Source organism: Podarcis cretensis (genome assembly GCF_951804945.1).
Source record: "Podarcis cretensis genome assembly, chromosome: 8".
In the NCBI taxonomy this organism is placed as follows: domain Eukaryota; kingdom Metazoa; phylum Chordata; class Lepidosauria; order Squamata; family Lacertidae; genus Podarcis; species Podarcis cretensis.
Genome location: NC_137177.1, coordinates 73,362,753 through 73,379,851, shown reverse-complemented (window position 1 = coordinate 73,379,851; position 17,099 = coordinate 73,362,753). Strand labels below are relative to the sequence as shown.

At 47.8% G+C, this 17,099-nt stretch overlaps 1 protein-coding gene and 1 long non-coding RNA gene across 4 annotated transcripts in view; both read left to right on the top strand.

The window, feature by feature from the left end:
* MIB2 (MIB E3 ubiquitin protein ligase 2) overlaps positions 1 to 17,099 on the top strand; it is a 73,342-nt gene that overhangs the window by 54,014 nt on the left and 2,229 nt on the right. Inside the window, exons 7-17 of the mRNA XM_079987394.1 lie at positions 2,010 to 2,117; positions 3,986 to 4,090; positions 6,786 to 6,948; positions 7,936 to 8,069; positions 9,237 to 9,385; positions 11,171 to 11,327; positions 12,031 to 12,185; positions 13,335 to 13,461; positions 14,297 to 14,524; positions 15,768 to 15,946; positions 16,736 to 16,920. Coding sequence (XP_079843520.1) covers positions 2,010 to 2,117; positions 3,986 to 4,090; positions 6,786 to 6,948; positions 7,936 to 8,069; positions 9,237 to 9,385; positions 11,171 to 11,327; positions 12,031 to 12,185; positions 13,335 to 13,461; positions 14,297 to 14,524; positions 15,768 to 15,946; positions 16,736 to 16,920 — 1,690 coding nt within the window. The remainder of the gene's footprint in view (positions 1 to 2,009; positions 2,118 to 3,985; positions 4,091 to 6,785; positions 6,949 to 7,935; positions 8,070 to 9,236; positions 9,386 to 11,170; positions 11,328 to 12,030; positions 12,186 to 13,334; positions 13,462 to 14,296; positions 14,525 to 15,767; positions 15,947 to 16,735; positions 16,921 to 17,099) is intronic.
* LOC307221847 lies at positions 31 to 1,620 on the top strand. Of its 3 annotated transcripts, none has more exons than XR_013841564.1 (3): positions 31 to 387; positions 439 to 615; positions 1,464 to 1,620. It is a non-coding gene; the product is annotated as an uncharacterized lncRNA (long non-coding RNA). The 3 variants fall into 3 exon arrangements; XR_013841565.1 differs by having other exon boundaries at positions 436 to 615; XR_013841566.1 differs by having other exon boundaries at positions 430 to 615.

The window sequence follows — 17,099 nt, the reverse complement described above, 5'->3', positions numbered from 1 at the left end:
ACCGCATTAAAAAAAAAAAGAATTGGGGGGGCTTTAAACCTAGGAGGAGGTCCAAAAACAACTCCAGGAGGATTGAGCATGCTCAGTGGCCACAGAATTGTGATTGACTGTTGGTTGGCGAAGAATGGAACAGAATCCTAGAAAGGGAGGTCTCCACGCTGCAACATTTTGTTGCAGTTCTCATTTGTGCTATCAATTTTTAAAATAATATATTTTCTACTGCTGCAGGAGGTTGTATTCAGCTAAGTCAATGCAGTATAGTGGTTAGAGTCCTGGATTGGATCTAGGAGGAGACAAGGGTTCATATCCCCACTCAACCATGAAACCCGCTGGGTGGACTTGGTCTAGTCAATCTCTCTCAGCCTAACCTATCTATAGAATGTAAATGTGAAGAAGAAGAAGAAGAAGAAGAAGAAGAAGAAGAAGAAGAAGAAGAAGAAGAAGAAGAAGAAGTTGTTGCACATGGAGTAGACCCATTGAAAGCATTGGACCCAAGTTAATTTCAGTGGGCCTGATCTGAGTAGGATTAACATTGCATACAACTGAAGGAGTGATCCGATTTGTTCTCCTGTTAGTGTGCTACCAAAGCTTACTGATCCCGTTGTGCATGCAGGTGTAAGAGAAAATTATATGTGCTTGTCAGAGCTGCCCGAGGTCCCAGCTCACAAAGGACCAACGCCAGTCTGTTGTTATATATAAAAGTCTTTATTGAAGTGCAGTTTCGATTTCAAAGCCGTGGCGCGCAGCTCTACGTCTCAAACTCTAGACCGCTGAAGCTCCGTCTGAATCTCCTCCCCCCAGACACCAGTTTAAGACTCTAGCCTTGCTCCACCTCTTCCTTTGCTCTTTCCTCCTCTGGGTCCGCCTGTCCGCTGGGGTCTTGCCCTTTCTAGACTCTTCTGACGCTGAGTCCCCTGAGTCTTCCCCCTGCCTCCGGCAGGCTTTAGGACCTGGTTCCCAATCCGGGTTTTCTGCTGTGCCGCGCGCCTGTACATTTGAACTTGGCGCGCGCGCCCAACCGGCAACCTTCCTCCTGACCGTTACACTGCTCCTGTCACTGCTTCCCCCTTCGGAGAGGCTAGCTGGACCTGACTTCCCCTCCGTTCCCTCACTCTGCGATGGAGGCGTGGCCAGCCCTGATTCATCTTCTCTCCCTGCTGGAGGAGAAGCTGGCCCTGATACATGGGACTCTTCCCCCCCACTACGCTCTGGCGGAGGAGCTGGTCCTGATCTCCCGCTGCTGCTTTGGGAGTCCCCGCTGGCCCCTTGCTTCTGGTGTGTCCCCCCTGGGACCCCCCTTGCCCTGGCCATCGGCGCCCCCCTCTGGGAATCTTCTGATTCGCTGGAGAAGCTCATGGAATCTCTCGGGCCACTTTCATACTCCCCTACGCTGCCCTCAGATTCTTCCCCTTCGCTCTCCATTTCCTCTCTCCCCTGTGCCTCTGCTCCTGAGCCCCTGACAGTGCTTGTATGAGAATATTAATGTTTCATGTTACTTTTTAATGGAATAATATGCAGGCGAGACTCAATGTACACAGGGGTTACATTCAAAATCTAAATCGTGTATAGTCAAAATACATTGGGTTCAATGGCAGGCAGGATTGCCAAAGTCTTTTTTCCTAGAAGCCTGCCCCTTTCCACCCCCTTGGTTTTTTGTGAATGCACGCAAGTTAAATGCAGGTAAGTCGCTTGGAGACTTTGATCACCTTTCGCCAGCAAAAGATAAATCTTAAGAAATAATAATAACTGTTTGTGTGAACTTGTGTTTTAAACTTCTGTCGCTTTGATCCATGAATATTATTCTGGCCATGGACTTTAGCAATGAATAATATTTCAGCAGTTTGAAAATGTATTTGTGAGCGAGGAGGGGCTAGTGGCTTGCTGCAGGGGAGGCATCTGATGGTGAAAGCTCGCATTTCTTGCTTTCAAATGGCAACCTTTAATTTTCTCTCTCCTCTCCTCATCTCCCCGCTCCTCCCCAATACTTCTCCGTTCCTTTTCTTCCAAAGTTCATTGGCCAAACAGGAACTGTCCACAGAATCACAGACAGAGGAGACGTCAGAGTCCAGTTCAATAGCGATACCCGTTGGACGTTCCATCCAGGTGCCCTGACCAAGGTGAGTGCAGCTGACAAATTCTGATGATGGATCTAAAAAAGTGTGCCGTAGTTCATAGACGGATGGGGGGCGGGAAGGAGAGGGAATGGAAGGGGAGCCTATTAGCAGGAGAATAACTTTTTTTGGCTCATTTATTTATGGGGGGGGGGGTGTGCTGCAACATGTCACTGATGCAATAGTAGTACATTAATGGTGGATTTGTACTGGACCATCCACATGTCCTTTTGCTTTATTAGTTGTTCCATGATGCTTTATTAGTTGTTCCTTTTGCTTTATTAGTTGTTCCAAATGTTATTGCCCCTGCAGATCTTTGTTTTGTCCCAGCAAGGGTATAGCTCAGTGAGTTATCAAGAATTGGTCATTGTCACATTCGTGGACAATTGTCATCAAATCCTTCTCCCTCCCCAAGTGACACATGTGAAGCTGTGTAGAGATACACCGATAAGATGTTGGCAGTCGCTGAATTCTGACGTTCAGCATTTGCTTGCTGTTGTGTCGAAGGAGTGGGGAGAAAGGCGATCTGCTTTCTCTCTGGCTGTCCTTGGCTCCAGCACAAGTCCTGACAAGCAACTCCTTTTGTCAGTGGCAGTTCTGAGTGCCTTGCTCTTGATAAGGGGTAGTTCCAAAGCACTCTCTCCCACCTCCCTCAAACAAGATCCAGGAACGTCGTAAGTGACAATGTCCTGGCCAGGGCAGCTCCTGCCACACAGCTTGAGTCTTGATGGCAGATTCCTAGTGAGAAGGTGCTCGATGGCATTACCCTCCTCCCTTGCCAATGTCAGTGGCAGTTGTGGCTGTCTCACCCTCCCCACCAGAAGCCCTTTGTTAATCAAAGTGAAGTTTAATCAGTTGCTCAATTAAAGGAACAAGAAACACATGATTGAAGGAAAAAGCTGGCTACCTGTTGTTTTTTTAAGCAAAGGGAGAGCAGTCCCTTCCTGTTTGAACAAGGGCAGTCTCTATTTTGCTTTAGTTTCTATTGAGTATATTGCTCAAGAACTTGGATGGAGGGGGGCCACGACCCCCCTATCTGTTGCTGTAAACTCCAGCTCCCACGACCCATCATTAGCTCTGACCATTAGTCATGCTGGCTGATGCTGGGAATCCAACAGCATCTGGAGGGCCAAATCTTGTTCCTGATCCCTGGTCTTTAAGAGAACCTAAACACATGTCCGTTTAAAGCACACAGCGTAAAGAGAAAACAGGGGGTCCCCTCACACAGGAATCAACTAACTTCACTTCCTTTAATTTAAAGGGCATATGCTTGTCTGAAATGCAGGGGGTGGGGGAAACCCACATACAGGGATCTATAAACAATGTTAAGAAATGGTAGATACTAGGAGCCTCTCACCTGGCGTTCCTTGGGAATTATAAGAAACCACCAGATCTGTGCAGTTTTGAAAACGGTGGTTGAAACTGAGGTAGCTTTGAAAAGTTCAGTGAGTCCGCCATCTTGAATCAAAATGGCGTCCACAAAAACCCCACTGTAGATTGCTGTGAGTGGCAGGGCTTGGGGATGAAAACATCTGGAGGCCCTGCGACTGGGTTAAAAGGCCCTACGAATGTTTGCCGAAATCTTACCCAGGGATGGTCACCGCCACCATCCTGCATCTCCACGGTTAATGCTTGATGGATTTAGCTGTCTATAAAATATAATAGCAATAATTAATAATAATACTTATATAATTATTTGTACCCCATCCATCTATCTGGGTTGCCCTAGCCGCTCTGGGCAGCTGTGTATATTATATTATTTTATAATATAAAATCTATTATATATCTATCTCTCTCTCTCTTTCTTTCCTATGATTCCTTTCTCCTCCACGCACCGAAAAGAAAAAAGCTTCTGATTTTCTTTTTCCTTGTAGCTCAACACCTTTTGGGTTGATGATGTTGTCCGGGTGATAGATGATATGGAAAGAATCAAGCAGTTGCAAGCTGGTCACGGGGAGTGGACTGATGAAATGACCCCTGTGAGTGTCCTTCTATTCCAAGACAGCGCAGTTACTTAAAACAATCCAGTCCATGCTTTCCCCTCTCCCCTCTCCCCTGGTGTGTTAAAATTCGAACGCAGCTCTCCAAAATTTTAACAGCTGCCACCATGTTTTAAACAAGAGCAGTGAGGGCTGATGGACCAGTAGGGGAAGGGCTCGCTGGTAGATCATCCGCTTTGCATGCAGAAGGTCCCAAATTCAGTCCCTGGCATCACTGGGAAAGGCAGCTGTCTGAAACCCTGGAGAGCTGCTGTCAGACAGTGCAGACAGTACTGAGCTAGATGGACCAATGGTCTTGCTTCTGCATCAGGCAACTTCCTGTGTTTCTAACATCAGCTCTGCCGACTGATTGGCATCTGCCCAAGCTGACCCGGCAAAGGGGTCTTCAATCCCATCTTGCCCACTACAAAATCTTTGGCTTATTATGTCCCCCGGCCAGTGTGGTATAGTGAGCAGTGGTGGCCAAACTTGGCCTTTCAGCTGTTTTTGGACTACAACTCTCATCATCCCTAGCCAACAGGACCAGTGGTCAGGGATGATGGGAATTGTAGTCCCAAAACAGCTGGAGGGCCAAGTTTTGCCACCACGGGGTTAGAGGGTCAGGCTAACACCTGGGAGATCAGGGTTCAAATCCCGACTCAGCCATGAAGCTCACTTGGGCCAGTCATTGCTTCTCAGCCTATCCTACCTCACAGGGTTGTTGTGGGGATTAAATGAGGAGGTGGGGGGAACCTCATATGCCAGCTTGAGCACCTTGGAGAAAATAGGTGGGATATAAATGAAATGAAATAAATAAAACACTGTTTCCCAGCCGACACACAAGAAGAAGCATTCAGTGCTCACTTCCTACATGCAAAATATTTTTGGATGCAACATTTTATTTTGTTAATTCAGGAGACATGTTCATATTTCCTCAGAGGTATGTCCCACTTTGTTCAGTGAGGCTTACTCCCTAGTGAATGGGTTTCTTTTTTTCCTTTTTTTAGGATTGCAGTCCGACTTGATTAATTGGTTTGATAAATCAATTTTTAAGAAAACCTCCAAAGTGTACACTGCATACAATTTCTTTACTTTGTTCAGCAAGGCTTGCTCCCTAGTCAACAGTCTCATGGACAAGTGAACAATATATACATTTTGTTAAGTAAATGAATCATAAAATTTCAGTGTGTTGTTGCTGTTTTTAAAAAAAGGATTACAGCCTTGCTCAAATGATTAGAATAAATCCATTTTTAAAAAATCTCCAAAGCCTTCATTAGGACATCTAAATTCAAAGAATGATTTCTCCCCCCTCTCTCTTTTCATTTGCATGCAGGATTTTGAGTTGTGTACAGATTCACTGCATCCATTTTTAATTGATTGATTCATTCAGTAAGACATTTTAAAAACCTGGTAACAGCCCTAAAGGGGGAAGCATTCAAAAATATGACCGGTATCTCACATTCAACCTGCAAATCGTGACTTGTTCCACCCTTCTTGAGCACAGCTAGTACCGTATTTTTCGCCCTATAGGACGCACTGTCCCATAAGGCGCACCTAGTTTTTTGGGGGGAAATAAAGGGAAAAAATTATTTCCCCCCCAGGCGCGGGGCTGGGGCGGGGGAGGCCCGAGCTTCCCCCGACCCCAGTCCCCAAACAGGCAGCTCTCTGCAAGCCGTGGGAGCCCAGGGCTGGCTCCCGCTGCTTGCGGAAAGGTCCGCGAAGCCTGGACGCGTTGAGCTAAGCGCGCCCAGGCTTCGGCATGCAGGCACCTCTCCGCAAGCAGCCGGAGCGCTCCCGCCGCTTGCGGAGAGGTCCGCGAAGCCTGGACACGCTGAGCTCAGCGCGCGCAGGCTTCGGCATGCAGGCACCTCTCCGCAAGCAGCCGGAGCGCTCCCGCCGCTTGCGGAGAGGTCCGCGAAGCCTGGACGCGCTGAGCTCAGCGCGCGCAGGCTTCGGCATGCAGGCACCTCTCTGCAAGCAGCCGGAGCGCTCCCGCCGCTTGCGGAGAGGTCCGCGAAGCCTGGAGAGCGAGAGGGGTCTGTGCGCACCGACCCCTCTCGCTCTCCAGGCTTTAGCACAAGCCTGCATTCGCCCCATAGGACGCACACACATTTCCCCTTCATTTTTTGAGGGGAAAAAGTGCGTCCTATAGGGCGAAAAATACGGTATATTTTTCTATAGTGCTTCATGGTTTGTTTGTTTTTCTGAGAAGGAGCTGAATGACACACATACCCTTTTTAAAAGTGCCTGGCTTCTTGCATTAAGGCTTTGCTGTCTTGGAATCCCATGTCCCAGGTGTGGGGAACCTTTGGCCCCTCCATATTGCTGAACTGCCAGCTCCCATCATCCCTCTGACCATTGGTCATGCTTGCTAGGGCTGATGGGAGTTGTAGTTCAGCAGCAACTGAAGGTTTCCCACACCTGCTATATATTGCTCAGTGGCTATGGAATTTTGACTTGACAGTTGTGGGGAGGGGCGATGGAATGGTGTATCCTGGAAAGGGGCATGGCTGGCCGGCCAGTGAAATGGATGGCACATTCTTCCAAAGGACATGGCTGGCTGGAAACAGGAGTACTCCACAATGTAATGTTCTGCTGCTTTTCTTACTTAGACGGAACAAAAAGGATGAATAACAACAAGGGGTTTCCCCCCCCCCCCACCCCTCACGTTTCAATTTTCCCTTTCCCTTTGCAGACCCTGGGGCACATTGGCAAGGTGATCAAAGTGTTTGGAGATGGGGACTTGCGGGTGTCTTTTGCAGGCCAGTCCTGGACCTTCAACCCCGCTTGCCTGACAGCCTACCAGAGGGAGGAGGATGCAAACCTCATGACCACCGAAGATGCCAAGGAATCTAAAAGTGAGGAGTCTGAAAGGAAAGCAGTAGCCAGCTTAGGAGGGATGGGGAAAGCCTTTTAATAATCTGTACAGTGGTAATCTGTACAGGGACGCAGGTGGCGCTGTGGGTTAAAGCCTCAGCGCCTAGGACTTGCCGATCGAAAGGTCGGCGGTTCGAATCCCTGTGGCAGGGTGCGCTCCTGCTGCTCGGTCCCAGCGCCTGCCAACCTAGCAGTTCGAAAGCACCTCCGGGTGCAAGTAGATAAATAGGGACCGCTTACCAGCGGGAAGGTAAACGGCGTTTCCGTGTGCGGCTCTGGCTCGCCAGAGCAGCAATGTCACGCTGGCCACGTGACCCGGAAGTGTCTCCGGACAGCGCTGGCCCCTGGCCTCTTAAGTGAGATGGGCGCACAACCCCAGAGTCTGTCAAGACTGGCCCGTACGGGCAGGGGTACCTTTACCTTTTACAGTGGTACCTCGGGTTACATACGCTTCAGGTTACATACGCTTCAGGTTACAGACTCCTCTAACCCAGAAATAGTGCCTCGGGTTAAGAACTTTGCTTCAGGATGAGAACAGAAATCATGCTCTGGTGGCGCGGCAGCAGCAGGAGGCCCCATTAGCTAAAGTGGTGCTTCAGGTTAAGAACAGTTTCAGGTTAAGAACAGACCTCCGGAATGAATTAAGTACGTAAACCAGAGGTACCACTGTACTTTTCTGTCTATAAGACGCCCCTTAATTGAGGGGCTCAAATTTAAGAAAATGGGGGGAGATGGCACAGAGTTGTTGAGCTTTTTTGGGGGAGGGAATATCCACGGTTGTTGAGCAATTGGGCGGGGGGGGGGGGGGAGGAGGGGATGTGGAACCAAATATCACTCACCCAACTGGCAAACGCTTACAGTTGCAAGCGACACACGCCAAATTGCCAAAGCGGAAGCCAATCCAAAGCAGCCCTTGCCGCATAGAGAAGTACGTTAATTGGAGGACTATTTCCCATCTCTCCAAACAGGCACGCTGCTCTCTGTGCTGGGAAGGCTGCTGACCCAAAAGATGGAAGCGGACAGCCCGGGGCGCCTGGTCATAGAGGCTGCACATGGAAATGCATCCAAGGTCCGGGAACTGGTTCAGAAATATCCCGACAAGGCAAGTCGTCTCTGGCAATGGGGCAGATAATGTATTTTTTAAATATCTTAAAACTTTGTGTGTGTGTGTGTGTGTGTTCAAAGTATTTATTTATTAAAAAATAATTGCTGGGTTACAGCCAACGCTAGCTCTACTCATAGCAGAACCCTTTGAAATCCGAGTAGCTCCTAGGTTCAGAAGCAGCAATGCCTCTGCGTTAGCATTCACTCAAAACGGCAGGAGGAGGAAAGAGGTCTTTTCCATTCGCAAAATTTATGTACCACTTTATTGTGTTAAAAAAAGAGAGAGTTTTGAAGAAGTTTACAAAAAGGATAAAGCAATAAAAATTATTGGTGAAAACAATTAAAACAACTGTTTAGAACGTGGGTAGGCAAACTAAGGCCTGGGGGCCAGATCCGGCCCAATCGCCTTCTAAATCTGGCCCGCGGACAGTCCGGGAATCAGCGTGTTTTTACATGAGTAGAATGTGTGCTTTTATTTAAAATGCATCTCTGGGTTATTTGTGGGGCATAGGAATCCGTTGTTATTTTTTCCAAAATATAGTCCGGCCCCCCACAAGGTCTGAGGGACAGTGGACTGGCCCCCTACTGAAAAAGTTTGCTGACCCCTGGACATTAAAAAAACAACAACCCAATAGTGGGTTGTATCCAGTTATCAGATGTATATGCAAGCAACAGTTAGAACCTAAGTAGAGCCCTGCAGGTAGATTAGACTAAAGGTCCATCTGGTCTAGCATCTTTTTCTCACAGATGCCAGCCGGATGCCTTCAGGGGAGCCTGCAAATGCCGCAGCAACACTCTCCCCAGGAACTGGTATTCAGGGGAATACTAGGAACTGGTATTCAGGGGAACTTGTGAGAACTTTTTAGCAAAGTGGCACCAGCAATTTAGAACACCGTTCCCCTTGAAACCAGACAGACACCTGCACTTCTGCTATTTTGTCACCTGCAGTAAACTGTTTCATTTTGACGAGTTTTCCTTTTTTTAAAAAAAGATAAAAAATAATTAAATGTTAGAGAATTAACTTCATTCAGTGTCAGTCACCCCGTTCTGTAAATTTATTGGTCTTCATAATTTCGTTATTTTTATGTTGTTGTTGCTTTGAGTTGGCTGTTTATCAACCTTCTTGTTGAATAAATGAAACAATGACCCTACCTTTTCTCATCAGGTTGACGTCAAAAACCAAGGCAGGACAGCCTTGCAAGTGGCCTCTTACCTGGGACAGATGGAAGTGGTGAAGATCCTGTTGCAGGCCCATGCCAACATCAACCTGTGGGACGAGGAAGGAGACACGGCTCTGCATTATGCAGCATTTGGGTAGGTGGTGACCCCTGAGAACAGCTGTCGCTCAATGTGTGCACTCGGCCTTCTTAGTCCAATGGAAGTATGTCCACCATGTGGCACTGCCTGCCTTCTTACTTACAAGCAATCAGGGCGAAGCTCTGTCTGTCTTTGCTCTTGCTCTGCCTCCCATTGGTCTACCTGCCTTCCTCCCTGTCAACTTCAGAGGAAACCAGCCACCACTGACTTAAAACCCCTGGACTTAACCTGAGGAATAAATGTTTGTAATATGAATCTAGGAACAGCTCTAAAAAGTTTTTCTAAGTCCTCCTTGCCAATCACAGCAGGCCTAGTTCTAATAATAGCCTGTTCTATTTATATACACCCTATTTTCTTCAAATCGGAAAAAGCCTAAATATGGCAGTACAATTTATTTATTTGAAACTGCTTTTGTAGGGTGACAGTCCTACTCAGAGTAGACCCACTGAAGTTAATAGGTGCAACCAACATGGGTTCAGCCATTTCAATGGGTCTGCTCCAAGGAGTACTTCAGTGTACGCTTTTTTCTTGCATTGTAAAATTGCTTTGAGACAGCTTCCTATGTCTTAAGGCAGAGGTTTTCAAAGGGTGTGGCAGGAGGGAATAGCAAACGTGGCAGGAAGATTCAAGGACAATCAAAGAAACATTTAAACATTTCAGTGTTTCTACACTGATACTATGGTATCAAAATAATTCTTTTTAATTTGCAGAATATGGATAGATATATTTTCAAAATGAGAGCAAGGGCATTGACTACTCTTTTACAGTTCTCCATGACATACTGTTGTGAACAGGGTTTTTCAACTCTGACAAATAGGAGAGATCAGAAAAGAGAGAGGCTTCTTCGTGTTGATAAGGAGATAAGGAGTTTGTTTCAGATTAGACCTAATATAAATGAGCAAAAACACGCTTACACCTCTTCTTGAGTTTGTATACATATTTAAGGTACAGACTCATTTAGAATTATACTTTGGGAATGATTTGTGTTCTTGTTTTATACTTTCTAGATGCCCCATGTTCATATTATAAAGTAGTCGTGTTCTGTGTTATAAATCATGACTGCTAGGAGTTATTTCTTGTTTTCCAATGTATTCCTTATCAATTTAAAAAAAATAGTGCGGTGGGAGCAAATTTTTATTCTGAAACCGTGACCCAGAGAAAAAAGTTTGAGAACCACCGTCTTTTTATATATTTTTATTTATGATTTTCAGTTTCATACATTTCAATTATTATACAATCCTTTTAACATTTAAATCCTGTCATCCTTCCCCCTCTTTCTGTGATTCCTTAAATTTATTCTTAATATTTTCTGCATATCCAAATTAGTTTGCTCATTTATTCATCAACATTAAATATATACTCTTATAAAACTGCAGGTTATTACAATAATCCTGCCAATGTTCTTATCTGTTTACAGTCTGTCTGTAAATATTCCACAAACCATTGTTTTATAAAACATTGGTTATCTTGATTTCTTATTTTTCCGGTAAGTTTTGCCATTTCTGTATCTTCCATAAGTTTTTGTATCCATCTGAGAACCACTATCTTAATGGAAGGGCTGTATCTCAGAGCAAGAGTGTTTGAAGGTCCCACATTCATTCCCAGCATTTCCCAGGGGGAGATGCCTGCTTGAAACCCTGGAGAGCTGCTGCCCGTCAGTGCAGACAATATTGAACCATATGGAACAATGGTTTGCGTCAGCAGAAGGCAGCTTTTGGTGTTCCTCAACGTCTGTACTCTGTCACTCTTTCCTCTTGACTTTTCACCCCTCTCGCTGTCCAGGAACCAAGCAGACGTGGCCCGCTTCCTGGTCAGCAAAGGGGCCAACGGCGATCTCCGGAACAACGCCAAGTGCACAGCCCTGTACATTGCCGTCAACAAAGGCTTCACGGAGGTCGTGCAGGCCCTGTGCGAGCACAACTGCGACGTCAACCTGCCGGTGGGTTTTGTTTCGGTTTTTTTTAATCTTTGCATTTGCATTCTGACTCATGGAATCATACAATTATATTGAGTTGGAAGGGACCCTGGTGCAGGAAATTTGCAGCTGCCCCACGTGGGGATCGAACCTGTGACCTTGGTGTTATCAGCACCATGCTCTAGCCAACTGAGCTGGTTGGGGGGGAGGCATGTTGTGCTGTGGAATCTTTGTGCCCATCGGTGAGGTGGAGATGATCTGAGCAGCTAACAGGCAAGGGCGTTATGGATTGAAAGTGGTGGGCACCTGCAGTGATAGTGGCTAGCTTAGAGGACATCAACAGGGGTTTAGGCACATTGATGGAGGGGAAGGCTGTCATTGGCTGCTGCTCAGGGCATTAATGGTGTCCCTGAATACTGCCAGGAATCTTGGAGTGTGGGAAGAGCTGTTGTGCCCGGGTCCTGCTTGCAGACTTCCAGTTGGCGACTGCTGAGAGCAGGATGCCGGACTTAGATGGGCCTTTGACTGGATCCAGCAGCCGGGGGATCTTCTTGTGTTCTTATTCATTGTACTCTTCCTGGGTGACTTTGAAAAGGGGTGATGGGTAAATTCACAGAGGATCAGTCTATCTATCAGCGGCTGCTAGCCACGATGTCTCTGTTCTTCCCTCCCCTCTTGGAGACACCTGACAGAGATTTTATGTACCGTACTGCCTGTCCCCCTCAAGGATTCGTACGGCGACACCCCCCTCCATTACGCCATCACGGCCGACTTCAAGTGCATCATCGAGGCCCTCACCGAAGTCCCCAACATCGATTTCACCATCCAGAACCAACAAGGATTCAATCTGTTGCAGCATTCGGCTCTGAAGGGGAACAAGCTGTAAGCAAAAGAGTGAAATGAACTTAAGCAATTTAAAAAAATTATTTATACTTTTCCCACAATTCTTATATACGTATGTAAAATGTTATCCATTGCAAGTCACTTAAGCATAGTGACAATGGGGAGCTGTGAACAAACTGCGTTAGGTGACATTTTTCCTCAAAGCGATATGTGGACTTATTTTGTCATGCTTTAAATTACGGCCGTACCTCAGAAGTTGAACGAAATCTGTTCTGGAAGTCTGTTTGACTTCTAAAACATTCGGGAACCAAGGCGCAGCTTCCAATTGGCTGCAGGAAGTGCAGGGGTGGGGTGGTCTCTGAGCTCTGACAAAACCTCTTCCTTGCCTGGAGGGAGGATAGAGAGTGTATTCAACAAGGCCTACCTCCCATGCACAGGTAAAATTGGCATTTGCTGCCCCACCCATTTTTGCCTCTGGCCCCGCCCACCACTGCCATGTGGGCATCTAGGAAGGTTGTTGAGAGGGGAATGCAGCCACTTAGGAAAGGTTTCCCCCATTAAGGCTGCTGAGCCACAGCAGTTCCTAAATCAGTGTTCCCCGAACCTGGGTCTCCAGCTGTTTTTGAACTACAGTTCCCATCATCCTTGACCACTGGTCCAGCTAGCTAGAGATGATGGGAGTTATAGTCCAGAAACAGCTAGAGACCCAAGTTTGGGAAGCAATGTTTTAAATAATATTCCTCCTCCTTTAAGACTCGAGCGTAGGGAATATTTTCTATTCCGGATGTTGCTGAACTACAACTCCAATCAGCCCCAGAAAACATGACTGATAATCAGGGGTCATGAGAGTTGTCATTCAGCAACATCCAGAGAGCCAAAGGTTCCCTCACGCTTGTTTTAGCTCACCTGTGGTAAACCCAAAACCTCCCTTCTCCTCTCTTAATTTCAGTTCCTGGGAAGATCAGTGCACATTCTCTTGCTCTTCTGCCTCTCATTTTTCTTCTTGTTGGACTGTGTCACTTCCAGCAGCCACTATTTAGGCCACTAGTTAGGCCACCATTTAGTAACCACTTAGTTGGCAATGCATGCTTGCCCTTTGAGACATCCGATGCCCTAGACATGCTCCCTCTTTTTTCTTTTCTCCTTCCCCTCCCACCCCGCTTGGCTCTGATCTTTCCCACCTCCCAGAGCCATCAAGAAGATCCTGGCAAGAGCCCGGCAGCTGGTTGACGCTAAGAAGGAAGATGGCTTCACCGCCCTGCATCTCGCCGCCTTGAACAACCACAAGGAAGTGGCGGAGATCTTAATCAAAGAGGTAAGCAGCAAGGAAATCGATATAAGGGCGTAATAAGAGCCCTGCCGGATCAGCCCAGTGGCCCATCTTAGTCCAGCAGCCTGATCTCACAGTGGCCAACCGGATGAAACTTTCAAGCTGGACCTGAGAGCCTTTTCCTTGAATTTGTCTCATCCTTTTAAAGCTATCCAATTTGGCAGCCCACACTACATCTTGCGGGGGATGAATTCCTGAGCTCCAAATTCCCCAGCATTCAGCCTCATTGGGTGACTCTGAGCTCTAGTATTATGGGGTGGCGGTAGAGGTGGAACTTAGCCATCATAAGTTGGGCCTTTCCTTATCATCTCATTCATCGTACTCCCGGGCCACTTTAAAAGGAGAGAGTGATGTTGCAATTCAAGCCTTCTGGGCTTCCCAGTGGGGCATTTCATTAACCGCTGTAAGAACAGGACGCTGCACTAGATGGGCCTTTGGCCTGATCCACCAGCCAGGCTCCTCTTACGAGTAGCAATGAGGGAGAACTGTTGTCTTCAAGGACTTCCCACTGGTCAGCCACTGGCGAGAACAGGAGACTATAGACTAGACGAGCCTTTGGCCTGATCCAGGTTCCATCTCACACATGCAAGCAGCAACCCATATTCCCCCGCTGGGGCCAGAGTCCAGAGCCTGCTTTCTTGCAGCGCTGTATGTCCGGAAAGACAAACAATCAGAACTGAGCGATGTGGAGAAGGAGCCAAGTTTTGCAAAATGGAACCGTGGTGTTGTCTTGGCAAGCTGAGCGCTGCTGTCGTCTTTCTTCCTCCCTCAACCCGACCAGCGTGCCAACTGCCTCTGCATACCCCGTTCCCTTTTTCAGGGCCGTTGCGACATCAACCTCAAGAACAACCACAACCAGACCCCGCTGCACTTGGCCGTCACGCAAGGCCACATGGAGATGGTGCAGCTGCTGGTGAGCGAGGGCTGCGATGTCAACGCGGAGGACGAGGACGGCGACACGGCCATGCACATTGTCCTGGAAAGGGAGCACCTGATGTCCATCATGGCCAAGGAGCAAGAGGAGGGAGAGGAAAGCCTCTTGTCTAAGGTATGCGTGTGAGAGAGAAAGGGAGATTCTGAACCAATCTCCTAGAACCAGTTGCCTAGATCTTAGATGGGTTTTACTGTATTGCATCTTTCGAAAAGGAGAACATAGGAGGTTCTTCCCCAAGTCCAGCCAGTGGTCCCTCAAGCTCAGTGTTGTCTACACTGGCTGGCAGCGGCTTTCCCCCAGCCCTCCCTGGAAACAGGGGTTGAACCTGGGTCCTTCTGCCTGCAAGGCAGACGCTCTCACTGAGCTATAGCCCTTCCCTTAAGAGACAGGAACACAGGAAGCTGCTGTGTATTGAATCAAACCATTGGTTTGGCTCAGTATTGTCTACACTGACCAGCAGCAGCTCTTCAGGGTTTTCAGACAGAGAGTCTCTCCTTCCTCTGCCTGGAGATTCCAGGGATTGAACCTGCCTGCGTCTGCAAGGCAGATGCTCTGCCACTGAGCTACAGCCCATTAGATGTAGGAAGCTGCATTATTCTGAGTGAGACCATTGGCCCATTTTGCTCAGTGTTGTCTACACTGACTGGCAGCAGCTGTCCTGGATTTCAGACTGGGGATAATTCACAGCCGTACCTGGAAATTGAATCTGCAACCTTCAGCACGTCAGGCTTGATTGCTCTGCCACTGAGCTACAGCTCTTCCCCGATGCAGAGGACCGATTAACATGTAAGAGGGACGGTCACTCTGTATGAAATGCAAGTTGTGGTCCAGCAGGATCTGAAAGGCCGCAGATCCCCATCTACATCCTAATTGCGTCTAAATTGTGTTTTAGATACGAATGGCTGCGTTGTCTTTTTTTTTTTGTGGGTGTCTTCTTCAGCATGTCATTGATACAACAATTGTGTATTTGCGGTGGATATCAACTGGACCCATCCACATACCATTCTTGCAGCCTGGAGGGGGCAACTCTTGCACTGTAGCACAACAAAAGTAGGAACCCCCCCCCAAAAAAAACCCCCAACATTTGTGGTGTAAAAAGTTGCAGGATTTCAGCAGTAAGTGACAGGGCATACACTGATTGGAAATAAAAGCAGCATGTCCTCCTCAAAACTTTTTCAGATGCAAAATATATAGTAGATTGGTATATTTATTTTATGTTTTTATGGAAGCTGCTTTCTTAGGACACTTTCCCTAAAAGGGGGCTAATGAGTATTTTAATTCTTTGACAACTATAACATGTATAACAAATGTTTAAAACCAATTTTTATTTTTTTTACTTCTCCACCGCTCATTTTAGCTCCAGGCCTCTGGCTTCCTTGGAAATCTTGAGCTGAACGTGGGGGCGGCCATCGCATGCTACTTGGCTCAAGAAGGCGCCGACGTTAATTACGCCAACCACAGGGGGAAGTCCCCCCTTGACCTCGTTTCGGACGGAAGTATAGCGCAGCTCATCAAGAACTTCTCCCAAAAATTCAGGTAGGACCAGCCCCATCCTCTCCCGGTTTGACTTCTCTCCTTGACTTCAGCAAGTCATCGTTCCAGGGCCCCCTCTTCTCATTTCATTGTTGAAATCTTCTATGCCAGCTGTGACCCAACACATTGCCCGTAAAGTATATGTCCTCAAAAATTCGTGATGCACAAAACACTGCTCTTCCTTCTCCATTCTTGTTTGCACTGTTCAGCCCCCCCCCCTTGACTTGCCCATGAACACTAGGACTGGACACCCTCTCTCCCTCCTGTTCTGGCAGAGGGTGGACCAAAAACTTCTCTCTGGGAGCAAGTGTGACAGTGGCTGATTTAAGCGCCCTCCCCTTCCATTGATGGGATGGAGTTAACACACTTTGTGGCCCTCTCCCTCCCTTTCTGCCATAGGAGCCAACTCCCAAGGACCGTAGAGCTCCTGCCCCCACAATAACATATTTGAGGGGGCTGCCCCCCCTGCAAAATTGATGGGCTTTTCCATTCGAATGATGTGCGTGCTCTGTGTCATGTGATTGATTATGCGGGGCAGGGCTCACCTGGCCCCCACAATATTTTATTCAGGTTGGCACCCCTGCTTTCTGCACTTGTAGAGGCGGCAGCCATTTTGTGTCACGCTGCGCCCCCACGGCAGCCATCTTGTTTTGTGCTGTGCCGCCACGGCGGCCATTTTGTGGCTGGCGCCCGCAGCGCTCTCTCTCGGCATTCATTATTGCGGATGCTCACCCAGCTTCAGACCTGACGCCTAGTTCTTCTCTGTGTCTCTTCCGCTTTTGGCGTCTGCAGGGAGCAGCAGGACCCTTCAGAGAACTCCACGGTGGTGTGCAGCCAGAGGCGAGTGCACACGACCCCCAACACCATGACCAACCTCAGCGTGGCAAAGGTGGCAGCTCCCTCCGAGTGCCTGGTCTGCTCTGAGCTAGCCCTGCTCATCCACTTCTCCCCTTGTCAGCACAGCATCGTGTGTGAAGGTATAAAGGGAGCACGTCAGTCATCTTTGATCCCTGAGGGCATGCCTTTTCTTTTCCTGTTTGCACATCCTCCCTGGGGTGCTGTAAAGCAAAATTGCACCAAAATGGGGAGAGGCCCAGGGTTCAAATCCCTGCCTCTCAGCCCTATCCTCCCTTGCAGGGTTGGTGTGAGGATAAAA